This window comes from Tachyglossus aculeatus, chromosome 20, assembly GCF_015852505.1.
Source record: "Tachyglossus aculeatus isolate mTacAcu1 chromosome 20, mTacAcu1.pri, whole genome shotgun sequence".
Lineage (NCBI taxonomy): Eukaryota > Metazoa > Chordata > Mammalia > Monotremata > Tachyglossidae > Tachyglossus > Tachyglossus aculeatus.
Window position 1 is genome coordinate 12,742,157 of NC_052085.1, and position 17,083 is coordinate 12,759,239.

Here is a 17,083-nt window from a genome sequence, read left to right on the forward strand (position 1 = left end):
AGGTTGGGGGTCACGGTCTTAATCCCCATTTTACAGATGGGGTAACTGAGGCCCAGAGAAGTTAAGTGACTTGCCCAAAGTCACACAGCTGGCAGTTGGCGGAGTGGGGATTTGAACCCATCTCTCCTGCTCTGCACACAATAAGCGCTCGGTAAATACCACAATAATGATAATAATGGCCTTTATTAAGCGCTTACTATGTGCAAAGCACTGTTCTAAGCGCTGGGGTAGATACAAGGTTCCACGGGGGGCTCACAGTCTTAATCCCCATTTTACAGATGAGGGAACTGAGGCACAGAGAAGTGAAGTGACTTGCCCAAAGTCACACAGCTGACAACTGGGAGAGCCGCGATTTGAACCCCATCAATTGATTCCCCTGACTCTGGTTTTTCCTCACTCTGCTCAGCTCTTCATCTTGCCCTCTTTTTGCAGCCGTCTCACACGGCATCCTTCTCTTTTTCCTATTTTCTACCGCTCACCCATCCGCTCTCTTCTTCTCTACCCTTCTTCTGTGGCCTTTTCTTTTCCATTTCACCCTCTTTCTTGTTTCCACTGCTTTAATTCCTCCGAGAAGTAGGTAAGCACAGGTGGCCACCTGCTTTCTTTCCCCAGCTTCATCGACAAATTGCCGTGCCTTTCTGCTGCTGGGAGAAGCACAGAAGGCGAAGCCTCTGAGTGGGTAATAAAGGTAATTCTTTCTCAAGGAGATACACTTTTACAACACAGTTGGGCGTCTCTCTTCATGCCGGGAGTTTTCAATCCAGTCTCATTGTGAAATCCTTGGCCCCTGCCGCTGGTGAGAACATTTTGGGAACATTATAATTAAGTGCTTTTTTAGAGTGGTCCCTGGTCAGAGAAAGAGTCGATTTCCCCAGGATGTGATCCTTGTGACTGAAGGAAGGGAGAGATGGGCCCTATTTCCACATATCAATCAATCTATCGTATTTATTGAGTGCCTGCTGTGTGCGGAGCACTGTACTAAGCGCTTGGGAGAGTACGATATAACAATAAACAGACCCGTTTCCTGCCCACAATGAGCTGACAGTCTACAGGGGATGACAGATTCCTTCCAATTGTGCAGAAAAGAGCAAGAATGACGCTTCTAATGGAGAGACCCTGGACTTGGGAGCCAGGAGACCTAGAGTTTAATCCCAGCTGCTGTGTGGCCTTGGGCAAGTCATTAACTTCCCTGTGCCTTGGTTTCTCCATTCACTCAATCGTATTTATTAAGCGCTTACTGCGTGCAGGGCACTGTACTAAGCTCTTATGAGAGGACAATATAAGAAAGAATTGGTTCTCATAATAATAATAATGGCATTTAGTAAGCACTTACTACGTGCAAAGCACCATTCTAAGCGCCGGGGAGGTTACAAGGTGATCAGGTTTTCCCACGGGGGGCTCACAGTCTTAATCCCCATTTTACAGATGAGGTTACTGAGGCACAGAGAAGTGAAGTGACTTGCCCGAAGTCACCCAGCTGACAATTGGCGGAGCCGGGATTGGAACCCATGACCTCTGACTCCAAAGCCCGGGCTCTTTCCACTGAGCCACGCTGCTTCACTAGAAAAGCAGAAGAAAAATGGTATTAATCAAGGAACAGCAGGCTGCACCTGTTTGCGATTTTATGTTGGGGGGCAAGCAGCCTGCTTTACTTCCTGAAAGCAGGGAGTCCAAACAGTAGGCTCGGTATGGGTTTCATCCCCATCAATCATTTTCATTGAGCACTTCTTGTGTGCAGAGCACTGTGCCAAGCTTGTGGGAGGGGACAATATAACAAAGAATTGGTAGACACATTCTCCTCCTACAAGTTTACAGCCTGTAAAATAGGGGTCAAAAACTTGCTCTCTGCCCCGTGTTGACTGTGAGCCCCATGTGGCACAGGGGCTGTATCTGGATTATTAATAATAATAATAATGATAATGGTATTTGCTCGGGATATAGTAAATGCTTAACAAATGCCATCATCATCATTAAGGGCTCACTACGTGCCAAGCACCATACTAAGCGCTGGTAGGGTTACCAGCAAATTGGGTTGGACGCGGTCCCTGTCCCGCCTGGGACTCACAGTCTCCCTCCCCATTTTACACTGGTCAGCTGTGTGACTTTGGGCAAGTCACTTAACTTCTCTGTGCCTCGGTTACCTCATCTGTAAAACGGGGATGGAGACCGCGAGCCCCACGTGGGACAACCTGATCACCTTGTAACCTCCCCGGCGCTCAGAACAGTGCTTTGCACGTAGTAAACGCTTAATAAATGCCATCATTATTATTATTACAGGTGAGGTAACTGGGGCCCAGAGAAGTGACTTGCCAAAGGCCACCCAGCCGAGCAGTGGCGGAGCCGGGATTCGAACCTGTGACCTTCTGACTGTAGACTTCTAGACTGTGAGCCCGCTGTTGGGTAGGGACCGTCTCTATATGTTGGCAACTTGGACTTCCCAAGCGCTTAGTACAGTGCTTTGCACACAGTAAGTGCTCAATAAATACGATTGATTGATTGATTGATGTTGCCAACTTGGACCTCCCAAGCGCTTAGTACAGTGCTTTGCACACAGTAAGCGCTCAATAAATACAATTAAATGAATGAATGACTCTTAGGCCCGGGCTCTAGCCACTACCCTAGGCTGTTCCGTTATTGTATGGTAAATGTGGTTTATTAAGTGCTTTCTGTGTGCCAAAATCCAGGATTTTGCTGGTAGACCAGGCAGCTTTCTGGATGTACAATGGACAGAAAAAACGATAGGGATTTGAAAGGGGTTGCGTGCTGCCACCTGACTACCGACATGAACCCCTATGTAATAATAATAATAATAATAATAATAATAATAATAATGGCATTTGTTAAGCGCTAACTATGTGCCACGCACTGTTCTAAGCGCTGGAGGGGAATATAAGGTGATCAGGTTGCCCCACGTGGGGCTCCCAGTCTTCATCCCCATTTTACAGATGAGGGAACTGAGGCTCAGAGAAGTGAAGTGACGTGCCCAAAGTCACACAACTAGGGGGCGGAGCCGGGATTAGAACCCACCACCTCTGACTCCCAAGCCCGGGCTCTTTCCACTGAGCAACCCTGCAGAAGCGTGAACATGGACTGCCTCTGTCACCTGACTCTCAATCAGTAATAGTTAGGGTATCTGTTAAGCGCTCACTACATGCCACTCACTGTACTATGTGCTTTGCACATAGTAAGCGCTTAATTAATGCCATCATTATTATTATTATTACTAAGCGCTGCGGGGGGGAACACAAGCAAATCGGGTTGGACACAGTCCCTGTCCCGTGTGGGGCTCGCAATCCTAATCCCTCTTTTCCAGATGAGGGAACTGGGGCCCAGAGAAGTGAAGTGACTTGCCCAAGGTCACACAGCAGACAAGTAGCTGAACTGAGATTAGAACCCCCGACCTTCTGATCCCCAGCCACAGGTTTTTTCCACTGTGCCATGCTTGCTTCCCTAATCGAGAAGCAGCGTGGCTCAGTGGAAAGAGTCCGGACTTTGAAGTCAGCGGTCGTGGGTTCAAATCCCGGCTCCGCCAATTGTCAGCTGTGTGACTTTGGGCAAGTCACTTCACTGGGCCTCAGTTACCTCATCTGGAAAATGGGGATTAAGACTGTGAGCCCCCCAAGGGACAACCTGATCACCTTGTAACCGCCCCAGCGCTTAGAACAGTGCTTAATAAATTCCATCATTATTATTATAATCAATGGTATCTATTGAGTGCTGTGTGCAGAGCACTGTACTAAGCGCTTGGGAGAGTACAGTTCAAGAGAATTAGCAGACACGTTTCCTGCCCATAACGAGTCCGCTATGAATGAGCTTAATTTAGGCAGAGAGGTGGGGGAGAGGTCAAACAAGCTGAGGTATTCCCCCTGCTCTGAGGGAGGCAGCTCTGGGAAAAGGGATCAGGAGAAGCAGCGTAATCTGCTGGAAAGAGCGTGGACCTCTGAGCCAGGGGGCCTGGGTTCTAATCCTGACTCTTCCACTTGCCAGCTGTGTGACTTTGGGCAAGTCACTGAGCTTCTCTGTGCCTCAGTTACCTCATCTGTAAAATGGGGATGAAGACTGTGAGCCCCACGTGGGACAACCTGCTTACCTTGTATCTACTCCAGTGCTTAGAACAGCGCTTGGCACCTAGTAAGCGCTTAACAAATACCATAATTATTATTATTATCTGCTGTGTGATATTGGGCTTAACTTCTCTGTGCCCGTTATCTGTAAAATGGGGATTAAGACTGTGAGCCCCATCTGGGATGGGGACGGTGTCCAACCTGATTAGCTTGTATCTACCCCAGCACTTAGTACAGAGTCTGGCATATAGAAATGATGGCATTTATTAAGCGCTTACTATGTGCAAAGCACTGTTCTAAGTGCTGGATAGTAAGCTCTTAACCAATACCATCATATATATATATATATATATATATATATTCATATACATATATATGTATATACTTACTTATATACATATATATGCATATACATACTCATATACATATATATGTACATACATACTCATACATATATATATATGTACATGCATACTCATACATATATATGTACATGCATACTCATACATATATATGTACATACATACTCATATACATATATGTATGTATATACATGCTCATACATATATATGCATATACATACTCATACATATATATGCATATACATACATACATATATGTATATACATACTCATACATATATATGCATATATATGCTCATATATATGCATATACATGCTCATATACATATATGCATATACATGCATACATATGTGTGTATATACATGCTCACATACATATATATATGTATATACATACATATATATGTATATACATACTCACATATATATGCATACTCACATACATATATATGCATACTCATACATATATATATGTATATACATGCTCATATACATATATGTGTATATACATACTCACATATATATGTATATACATACTCATATGTGTATATGCATACTCACATACATATATGTGTATATACACTCATACATATGTATGCATGCTCATCCATATATATGTATGTACATATATGCATATATATGTATGTACATACTCATATACATATATATGTATATACATACTCATGCATATATATGTATATACATACTCATACATATATGTGTGTGTATATATAAAACCCTATACCCCATGTCAGCAGGGGTTGTCTCACCTCCAGCCCCGTAACAGAATTTGTGGGGAATCCCACCATTCAGGCAAGGAGTAATTTCTGGAGAATATACACTGCAATTATTATTATACTTATTGCTGGAAGTTGGATGTGGTTCCATACCAGCAGGGGGCAGCAAATGATGTAATAATAATAATAATCGTAATAGTAATAATAATAATGGTATTTAAGTGCTTACTATGTGCCAGGCTACATACTAAGCACTTGGGGTGGATACAAGCAAATTAGGTTGGACACTGACCCTGTCCCATTTGGAGCACGCAGCCTCAATCCCCATTTTACAGATGAGGTAACTGAGGCCCAGAAAAGTGAAGTGACTTGCCTAAGGTCACACAGCAGAAAAGTGGCAGAGCTAGGATTAGTACCCATTTCCCTTTGGCTCCTAGGCCCGTGCTTCTCCATACCTGACGTCTCCAAGAGCAGTTCGGATCGGTCCCCAAATTCAGGTCCTTCAACTCTTGCTGACCTCCGTTAACGGTATTAGTTCAGCGTTTACTATGCGCCAAGCCCTGTGCTAAATGCTGGGGTAGATACAAGATAATCAGGTCCCACATGGGGTTCACCAAGTAGGAGGGACAGCAGCTTTGTGTTGGAAATGGGGATGGCAAGGATTAAGAAATGCCAGTCCTGAGCTGAAGATTTTCCTTCAGTCATTATTTGTCCGGCCACGCTTGGGCAGTGATTCTGGAATACTTGAGGCAACAAAGCTAAGGGAATCGGTTGAATCATTACCCCCTGGAATGCTCCTGAATATTTTGTCAACTCTCATACAGGCATTGTGATGCCTCCAGTCTCAAGACCACTACGGACGAGAGCGGGTCAAGCAGAAAAGCCACTTCAATTTACTGATCTGTTTTTCCAGTTGAACCTCAGGGTCAGGAATATTAAGTACCAATATTTTTTTTACCGTCCCTTTTCCATTAGCAATTTGATGGTCCAAATATTTGCCGACACATTTCATCTCTCCCCCTTTTAGACTGTGAGCCCACTGTTGGGTAGGGACTGCCTCTATATGTTGCCAACTTGTACTTCCCAAGCGCTTAGTACAGTGCTCTGCACACAGTAAGCACTCAGTAAATACGATTGAGGATGATGATGATGATCTCTGCTTTGCATTTAGAAAGCGCTCAATAGATATGATTGATCGATCGATCAATTTCTATGGCCTCCTTCTCGGGCCCTCCCCCAAGATCGGGGCTGGTGTCGGGTCCTACATTAACCCAAGATCAAGAAGTCTGAAGGCCAGAAGGTTTTAAGATTGAAGGCAGGGCAAAACCTTCCATTAAAACAACACATCAGGCCAAAGTCAAGTGAGAGTATACGTTTTATTCGTTTGATTCAGTTTGGAAAGGTCCCTTTTTAAACAAAACAGTTAGTACAGTTCATAGGCCACTGGTTGGTTAAGACATTTCTCAGTCTCCACCGGTCTTTATGAGCCAGTCACAAAAGCAAAAACTTCTATTCCAATACTTGCACAGTGAAGCCATTAGCCGCGGAAAGGCTGATGTGTGAAACTAATAAACACGACGGCATCTCGGGGAAAGGGGGCTTGGTGGGTAGGATATGCATAGCACTATTTTTTCAAAAGCATCGTACGAAACCAAACCAAAAACATGAAACCAAACGAAACGTGGAAAAAAAAAAAATACCAAAACCATTAAATTGAAATATTTCGACCTGACGAGTCCTAGAGTTACGGGAAAAAGGAAACCGTGCAAACATCCGTCTAATAGGTGATCTATGGTAAAGCATTAAGCACATCCACTAGAAAAGCAGAAGAAAAATGGTATTAATCAAGGCTGCACCTGTTTGCGATTTTATTGTGGGGGGGGGGGGGGGGGGGGGGGGCAAGCAGTCCGCTTTAATTCCCGAAAGCAGGGAGTCCAAACGGTAGGCTGGGCAGGATCAACGCCACACCTGGAGTCATTTAAAATCGATCTGGCCCTCAGTCAGAGTCCCATTCTCCACAGGCACATTGCGGAGGGAGAGAGCTGTTTATTAAGGTGAAACGCATTTCGATTCTTGCATAGCGAGAGACCCCTTTTACCGCGGCCTTAGAGGGGTGGAGGAAACAGAAGCATTGCCTGGGTGGGACAACTGAAAACTTCTTCTTTTTTGACCTCGAACTGCTGCCCGGTCGCCCTCACCTCGGGCTTCGCAAACAGGAGAACGCCAAAAGCGCAGGAGTTAGGAACAAAAGGCAGAAACCAAAAAAGCCGACAAAACAGGCAGGGGCGTTCTGTGAAAGGACCGGCGAGTCCAACCGAACCGTGCCTTACTTAATCCAACGGCCCTGCTTGGGCTGCAGACTGAGACCCCCCAACAAGGCTATCTAGCGAGCGGGTCTGCCGCAAGGGTTACTTTTTCCAGAGAGGACGGGGTATATATAAAAGAAAACAAATCCGCGCCCCTTCCTGCCTCCAAGTGAATGCTAAGGAGAACGTTTCCGGAGGAAAGTCGGTAGCGGGAATCCCTCCGTGGAGATCCGGCGGGTGTTTTAGGAGCCGTGATAAAGGTGCATCGTGCCCAGGACGGTGTTGTCGTATTTCTCTTCCACTCGAACGGAGTTCGAGTGCTCCACCACGCTGTTGAGCTCGGGGATGCTCTCCGCCGTGTCCCCGAACCCGTGGTAATGCCCGTAGTGGAGGTGATCGCCCAGATCTTCCACCCAGGACGGCCTGTTAACGACGCAATTGCTAGGGCTCCCGTTCAGATGCAGGGACCCGCACATGTCAGAGGCAACGTTCGTGGTCCTCTCCGGCTCTTCGAGACCGGCGTCGGGGCAGGCTCTCTGACCGTTGGCGAAAGGCGGGCCTGGCGCCATCCGGCAGTGGATCCCGTTAGACGGGATGAAACTTTCGCCATTCCTCGGGTCCGTCGCGGCGAGAGGCGCCGGGGGGCTGAAGTCGGAATGTCCACTGACGAGGCCACTGTTTGTCAGTGTAATCAAAACGGGGCTACCGCTAGTCATATCTGCATTGAGAAATACACCCGTCACCAAACTCGGAATCATTGGGAAGGAAAATAAACGAAACAAAACCTTAAGAACAAGAGACTCCTTCAGCGCTGTCGTAGAACTTTTATCCTTTGGTGTGTGGCCCCCCCCCCAATCTATTTCCTTGGAAGTTTGTTGACGAGGTTTTGCTAAATGCGTCGCTTCTGGGCTGTATTGGATATTAGAAATATATATTGGGCTGTATTGGATGAGAAGCAGCGTGGCTTAGGGGAAAGAGCCCGGGCTTCGGATTCCGGGGTCGTGGGTTCTAATCCTGCCTCTGCCACTTAGCTGTGGGACTTTGGGCAAGTCACTTCACTTCTCTGGGCCTCAGTTACCTCACCTGTAAAATGGGGATTAAGACTGTGAGCCCCACGTGGGGACAACCTGATCACCTTGTATCCCTCCAGCACTTAGAACAGTGCTTTGCACATAGTAAGCGCTTAACAAATACCATCATTATTATTATTATTATTATTCTCTGTACCTTAGTTACCTCATCTGTAAAAGCACTTTACTAAAGCTCAGGGGAAGATATAATATCATCAGGTCCCACAGGGCGCTCACAGATTAAAAAGGAGGGAGCACAGATATTGAAATCCATTTGGGAGATGAGGGAACTGAGGCCCAGAGAATAATAATAACAATGGCATTTATTAGGCGCTTACTATGTGCAAAGCATGTTCTAAGCGCTGGGGAGGTTACAAGGTGATCAGGTTGTCCCTCGGGGGCTCACAGTCTTCATCCCCATTTTACAGATGAGGTAACTGAGGCCCAGAGAAGTGAAGTGACTTGCCCAAAGTCACACAGCTGACAATTGGCGGAGCCGGGGTTTCAACCCATGACCTCTGACGCCAAAGCCCGGGCTCTTTCCACTGAGCCACGCTGCTTCTCACGAAAAGTTACATGACTTGCCCAAGGTCATACGGCAGACAAGTGGCGGGGCCGGGATTAGAACCCAGGTGTTCTTACTCCCAGGCCCATGCTCCTTTCACTAGGCCACACTGCTTCTCTAGGTGATGGCTGGTCATTTTGGTAGCATTAAATCATTCCCTCCAAAAAATGAGGTGGGTAGCAAATGAACACGCCTCCAAGCTTTTCTGTGAGGGAGTCTAAAAAAAGTGTTGATGTTATCTTGGACAATTTTCAGAGGTAACTAATCTACTTGAAAAATTCAGTCCAAACTGAACAGTGCTCTGCACATGGTAAGCGCTCAATAAATGACTGAATGAATGAATGAACCATCTGAAATTGAAAATAAGGTCATTAAACTTCCCGGAATTGACGAGGGTATTTCAGAAGGGACAATTCCACTAAAACAAGCTCCCGAGAGATATATCCTAGAGAAAAATGCCTTTTGTTTACAAGTGAGGCAGCTCTTTGCTCCAGTATGAAAATATGGCATAAAATGTACGTTTTTTTAAATAATCATCTAAGCAAGGTTATACAAGAACATAAAAAGGGGTGTTTTCTTTAGTGAAACCCAAATCTAACTAATCTGCACATAAAGTGAGAATCAGCATCGTCAGGATGCTCAGAAAACCACCCGCACCAAACACACACTTGAAGTCCCAGCCAGAATCAGATGCACTCTGACCTTCCTTTCAATCACTTTTTTTGAATTTGGCTATTTCAATGATTATCCAGGTCACACTAAATTTCGTTGGCTGGTTTCAAAACTCTTTCAGAAAGGAAAAAAACAACAACCCCCCGTTATTTATTGGGCTTGCCTATTAAGGAAGAAAAAATTCTAGATCCAAAGAGCCTTAGCTCTTTGGAGTTCTGAAGTTATTAATATCTGTCTCCCCGTCTAGACCGTAAGCTCACTATGGGCAGGGAATGTGTCCTACTAATTCTGCTGTGGTCTCCCAAACGCTTAGTACAGTGCTCTGCACATAGTAAGTGCTCAATATCACTGATTGGAGCTCTGTATTCTGCAGTTCAAGGTTTCCTATGTACATGTGCACGTATGCAAATTCCTAAGAGTGGATAAAAAGATGGAAAATTTTATTCCTTGAGAGTATACTGTTAATTTTTCAATCAATATATTGCTCTGTTATAGAGAGGGGCTGGTTTAAGTGAGGGTCATAAAAGTGAACACCCCTTAACAATGCTGAAAGTGAAGAAGAGATGCATTCTTCCCATGTAAGCAAACATAAATAATATACACATTCTCTTACTGTTACTCTGGTGCATTACTTAGTACATTAATGCTCAACAGACACTTCTGGGGTTTCCACCTGTGAACTCTGGCTTGAATGTTCCTTTGGTCTACTTTTAACACACAAAAATCTAAAGGCCCGCAACCTGATTTGATTCAGTGAATGAACTGGGGAGTTTAAAAACTGTTTAATAGTCATCAATTCATATCCGGTGACAAATCAGAACGCTTTAGGGTAAGAACACACGAATCATAAAAGACAGTTACTTTTTTTAATGGTACTTAAGTGCTTACTATGTACCAAGCACTATACTTAGGCGCTGGGGTAAATACAAGAAAATCAGGTTGGATACAATCCCTGACCCACATGGAGCTCACAGTCTAAGTAGGAGGGAGTAAGATTTAATCCCCATTTTACAGAAGAGGAAACTGAGGCACAGAGAATTTGAGAGACTTGCCCAAGGTCATACAGCAGAAAAGTGGTGGAGCCGGGATTCGAACTCAGGTCCTTCTGACTCCCAATTCAATCCTCTTTCCACCGAGCCACACTGCTTATAAACTACTTCAAAACTACTATGACATCGGCTAACAGGACTAAAGTTATCATGTGGATAACGGTAGTTTCAAAGTCAAAACGTATCATTTCTATGGTTCTTTTGATAACTGCAGAGTGTCCATCCATCCTTTATAAGCACATCTGTTGTTGTGTAAGGATTGTCTCTGTTGCCGAATTGTACTTTCCAAGCGCTTATTACAGTGCTCTGCACACGGTAAGTGCTCAATAAATACAATTGAATGAATGAACATACAGAGGGGAAAATGGGTTTATACATTTTAAGCAACTACGACCTTTCCTTAAGGATAATTTGGCTATGAGAAGACCCTGACCCCAACCCAGTAAGTCAGAGGGGTCTGGTCATTAGTAAGGCATTTCTAACTGGGACATTTATCAGTAGTGCAAATAATCGATGCTAGTAGATGACTCTCCAAAAGGTCTTAAGCATGGCTACTCGGTATTCAAAAATCAGGCTCCTCCTTTAAACCTCACAATGCCCATAAAGGACATTTTACTACAACTTGACTGAGTGCTTCTGTATTATTTTCTAATTTTATCAACCAGTACGTAGGGGACCTCCAGTAACAGCCCACAACTTGATGGAGGCTTGGAGGTTTATCAGGGGGCTAAGCAGCACATCACAAAATTCCCAAACTGGAAAAGGAAAAAATAAATACACGCCTGCCGATCTGTTGAAGAAAAGGAGTGAAAAAAAACTAACACGTGCTTTGGAAGTTCAGATCTTAAAACCAAAGAGGGACCTGCACCCATTAAGTCACATGACAACTTGCCTAACAATATCTTGCTGATGGTGATTTTGCCCTCTGATGTTAAGTCTGAACTGGCTTTTGCTCCAAAAATACCTCCAGGCGTAGCCAATCCTCACCTGTTTCTAAGACTTTTGGAAGAGGGACGAGCTTTTACGACAGTGGGCCACACGACCAGAAATTTATTGGCAGTAATACGAGAGTTTAAGAAACAGTTTCATCAACTTAGTACTACCGGGGACAGTTATAAGACTAGCGCTCACCCCTGATGCATTTTTACCAAGACAATGACAACATGGGTATTTGACAGGTGGAACTGTCTTCGAAGATTAAGTCGGGGCACATCTCAACTCTGACTGGGGCCTACTAGCCTCATAATTAATGTGTGCTTCCTTAAAAAAGACCTACTATAAATGTCAGGCAGGCCACACTTTTGCTGCCACATAAGCCACGTTTGGCCTGTGGGCGTGTCGTTTTGAACACCACTGTCCTCTGCAAAAGTTGAGAGATGATTCTTTTGAACTATCACTTGGTGGTAGATTTTTGGATCTGTTTATCCTGACAGGCTTCGGACTACGACTGAGAGACCGGCCCGGGGGTGCTTTTATTACCGAAAGTACGCACCCTTGTTCTCCATCTTTTATGACCCAATATTTAGGGGTAAATATATCTAGGGTGGAGTCCATTCCATTACCACTGTTTTCCCAAATCCCATTCTCCCCTGAGCCAATTTTTTTCTTTCTTAAACTGGGAGAGCAGTTCACTTCAAAGAATTTCACACTCCATGTGCCTCCGCTTTCAGACTTGAACGAATATTATTTTTTTAATTTAGAAAACATCTAACCCATTATATCAGCGATGAAGTCGATGTATAGGAACAAGAGAGTCCAATACAGCAAGATGATAAAAATGAGTATTCACATCTATGGAGAATAATAATGGATGAGGTGAATGCAGTTCTGCTTTACCATCCCAAGTGCAAGGAGAAATAGGTCTAAGAGCTTTTAATTAAATCAATGCAACTCAATACACTTGTGGGTTGTTACAAAGCTTTCATGAGCTAGAAAGAGCTCAATCTGTGGGTTGCCTTGTCAATTCAAATTTGGGAACTTAGCTAGTGCCAAAAATGGATAAATTCACAGAGGCAAACCCCAGCGTTTTCTGCAAGATTCTTTCAACCTTCTAACTTTCTAGCTGTATATTGTGAAACGGTTGCTTTGGATGCTGAACGTTTTTTTTACCACATAAGAATCCTTTGGCAAAAATAGATGCAGTGCCAGGAAGCTAGAGAAAACATTTGCTCTGAGTAGTGGATTTTATATAACCCTATTGCCTTGCCCGACCTAATGCTTAAATATATTCACTATGCCACTGAAGTCTTTCAACACGTCAAAACGATAGCCATCTTTAGCTGTTTATGTAACTAGCATGAACACTAGTTCACATTCCGTACATATTGCTTTGAAAACACTAGCAGTAATCACGCACAGAAAAGGTATGCATTGCAAAATATTTGGTAGCAATAAAAATAAAAGCCTCAAAACGCATCTTAAAAACAAAGAGCTCTGGGCCTCTCTTAAAACTGCCAGAACAGCCCCTACAATAACAAGGCACATGATAGAGAACCCTAAATAAAATTTAAAATGGCTGCCTAATCGGTTAAATCTTTACGTCTGTGCAGTGTGGGTTCTAAAAAATACGTATCCTTGTGTCGTCCTCCGGCGTCACAACAGTACAGGTTTCCAAGACACAGGACAGTAATGTGCAAAAAAAAAAAACCAGGGAAGAGCGATTTCTGGATATTAGAAATAATATGCATATTGATTCTTGCAACGACAGGGGGTTTGCATTGCTGAAACGGTATAGATTTCAATCTCTTTTGGTCCGACAGAACCATTCCCATGTTGTTTGGGGTCTTCAAACATTTGGGTGCCGTTCAGGCTAACAGGAAACCGTCCCCTCCCACCTGGTACGACGGCAAACTCTCTATCAATGTGCATATTGTCAGCTTCGTCCTCCGTTCCACCGTTCGGTATGGATGTGGAGTAGGTAAAGCCCTGGGCTGTACAGGAAAAAAAAATACACTGTTAGGTTCAGAGGTACACAGCACAGGAAAGAACTTGCAAGGCAGATATTCCATTACATTTTCGCAGTAGGAAAAGTGTTCAAAGAACCTATGCACTGGTCCACGTCTGTTTTTTCTTTTTCTATAATAATAATAATGATGGCATTTGTTAAGCGCTTACTATGTGCAAAGCACTGTTCTGGGGAGGTTACAAGGTGATCAGGTTTTCCCCCGGGGGGCTCACAGTCGTAATCCCCATTTTACAGAGGAGGGAACTGAGGCTCAGAGAAGTGACTTGCCCAAGGTCACACAGCAGACAGGTGGCGGAGCCGGGATTCGAACCTATGACCTCTGACTCCCAAGCCCGGGCTCTTTCCACTGAGCCACGCTGCTTCATGGTATTCAATCAATCAATCAATCGTATTTATTGAGCGCTTACTATGTGCAGAGCACTGTACTAAGCGCTTGGGAAGTACAAATTGGCAACACACAGAGACAGTCCCTACCCAACAGTGGGCTCACAGTCTAAAAGGGGGAGACAGAGAACAGAACCAAACATACCAACAAAATAAAATAAATAGGATAGAAATGTACAAGTAAAATAAATAAATAAATAAATAGAGTAATAAATATTCATTAGGCGCTTGCTATGTGCCAGACACAGTTCTAAGCGCTGGGGTAGATTGCAAGGAAATCAGGTTGGACCCAGTCCCTACCCCACATAGGACTCACAGTCTAAGAGGGAGGCTGATTTAATCCCCATTTTACAGATGAGGTAACTGAGGTACAGAGAAGTGACTTGCCAAGTGGGCAGAACCGGGATTAGAACCCAGGTTCTCTGACTTTCCACTAGGCCACACTGCTTCTCCCAGATCATTTCACAAAACACCGTTTTCATAAAACAAGGCTGGGCTGGGTCCTTCCATCACTGAGACCGCGGCCTGCTTTGCTGCGACGAGGAGAACTGTGTAAGGGGGAGATAAGGAGAGGGCTGGGAAAAGGAGAAAATCGTGATCCAGGCAGGGAATGACGGACAAGCATTAATCCCTTCAGACAAGGAACTCAAGCACCCTGTCTTTGCTGTGTTTCTCAGAATTTACTTCAGAGATGCTTGGTATTAGGACAGGAACGTTAACGTGAACTCCTTCTGTTTCAAAAATGGAACGTGTGTGATAAAAATTCACACATAACCTCAGCTCTTCTTCTGACGCCCCGTCTTCCTCCCTCCACTTGTTGGTCAGGCCAGACGAACCCAGATGTTTGCTTCCCTTAATCACTTCAGGATATTCAGAAAGACAATCACTCGAGTATTCAAAGGCCCCTTCTCAGAACTGCAGCCTCAAATCAATGATGCCAAGATAGTGTTTCCATTTTAACTTTCTTTCTGTAATTGTGGCAAACCTGTGAAACGTTCTTTAAAATCTGAGTAGCCTTTCTTCTTTTACCCTCAAGACAGACTACAGTGGGATAATGTGGACAAACGCATTTTCCCTAAATCAAAAAACCTAAAGAAAAATGTTACCCCGGTAATCTTTGAACTAAAATGGGGGAACTGAGGCCTGGAGAGGTCAAATGATAGGCGCAAAGCAATTCAGTCAGTCGAGGCTATGGGCAATGACTCCACTTTGCATTCATTGAAAAATAGATTCCCTGTGTTCTCACCACACTGCGTTTGTGAAAGTAAACTGCAAGGTTGGGGCTGTCTAGATCCACCCACGGGAGATACGGTTGAGCCCAGACAATAGAAAATGTTTTATAAATACATTCCAACAATCTCCAGAAATATCTTTCCTGACAACCACGTGATTTTTTAATTTTTAATTTTCAATTTTTAAACCCATGATTTTTGAAAGGGGCCAGGAGTGGGGGGAGATGGGGAATTGAGTCCTATCATAACTACAGCACAGTCCTGATCCGTCATTTACTGTACTAAGGACTGTACTAAGCTCTTGGGAGAATACAACAGGGCCGGTAGATGTCCCATGCTCATGAGGAACTTGCAGCGTAGTGTGTAATAGAAGTGCAATAAGCAACACAAGATATTATCCTACACTGTTAAATAATAATAATAATAATGGCATTTATTACACGCTTACTATGTGCAAAGCACTGTTCTAAGCGCTGGGGAGGTTACAAGGTGATCAGGTTGTTCCACGGGGGGCTCGCATTAATCCCCATTTTACAGATGAGGTAACGGAGGCCCAGAGAAGTTAAGTGACTTGCCCAAGGTCACACAGCTGACAATTAGTGGAGCCGGCATTCGAACCCATGAAATGCCTCTTGAAGGCAGGCTTGAACAGAAAACAGGGTATCTAATCCCCAAAGTGGGTGAATTTAACCTAAGGGTGAAATTGAGGGGAAAGGAGAAAACTGCAGAACCAGTAGGCATTTTAATAATTCAGTGATGCCAACATTTATTGAGTACACTCCCCTTCTAGACTGTGAGCCCGCTGTTGGGTAGGGACTGTCTGTACATGTTGCCAACTTGTACTTCCCAAGCGCTTAGTACAGTGCTCTGCACACAGTAAGCACTCAATATGATTGAATGAATAAGCCTTCAAAAAAGCCCCTTGGACATAAATATATTAAAGCATCTTTAGAAAAGTCACTTATTGACTCGAATCTGCAAGTCAATTAAGTTCTGAGTCAAAAAGCACCTTTTCTTAAAAACCCTTTTTAGAAAAGGTGGGCATGAGACAGCAGCGAGATTTTCTTTACTTCTGGCAGGGTCTCAGAACCAAGCCAGCTGTTTATCAGGTGAGCTGCGGGTTGTCTACATCTTTCCCAGATGGACTGCGGGAATACACAACGGTGGAAACGTCACACCAGCCTAATCTAAGGATTTTCCGGAAGGCAAAAAATGTGAGAAAAAGCCTCCCGGCTCGCTGCCTGATTCAAATAGAGGCCAAAGTTGCTCGTCTCCGCCCCATATTTGCCTCAGCAATGCCTGTTGGCAGCAAAATCACAGCCGAGGTGGGTAGGGGAGGTGGTGCTGGAACTTTAGTCATTAGAGGGCAGAAAAGTGTAAAGTTTAGTGTGCTTTGGTAGCAATAAAGGAAAACACAGAGGAAGGGAATTGAAAATTAAAACAGCACAGAAAGGAAATTAAGCTGCCTTCTTTATGGGAAGTGATCTTCAAATAAGATCATAACCACGTAATAAAATTTAGCTGGGCCTGAACTATTTCTGTAGAGTCATTATTTCCTGTTAGTCATTCAGTTAGGCTTTCAGCATACCCTGGATACGGGGTAAAAAATGAAGAATGAAATCCTTGTAAGTCTTACCTGATTCCTTCCTTTCAGCCTTCAGGGAGTCAAGAAATGTT

At 44.2% G+C, this 17,083-nt stretch overlaps 1 protein-coding gene across 1 annotated transcript in view; it reads right to left on the reverse strand.

Annotated features, from left to right (window-relative positions):
* Positions 1–6,520: 6,520 nt before the first annotated feature.
* Positions 6,521–17,083, reverse strand: part of ANKRD10 (ankyrin repeat domain 10) — a 48,676-nt gene continuing 38,113 nt past the window's right edge. The window contains exons 5-6 of the mRNA XM_038761612.1: positions 13,660–13,755; positions 6,521–8,187 (exon numbers count right to left, since the gene is read on the reverse strand). Of these exons, the coding sequence (XP_038617540.1) occupies positions 7,712–8,187; positions 13,660–13,755 (572 nt within the window). The 3' untranslated portion in view covers positions 6,521–7,711. The remainder of the gene's footprint in view (positions 8,188–13,659; positions 13,756–17,083) is intronic.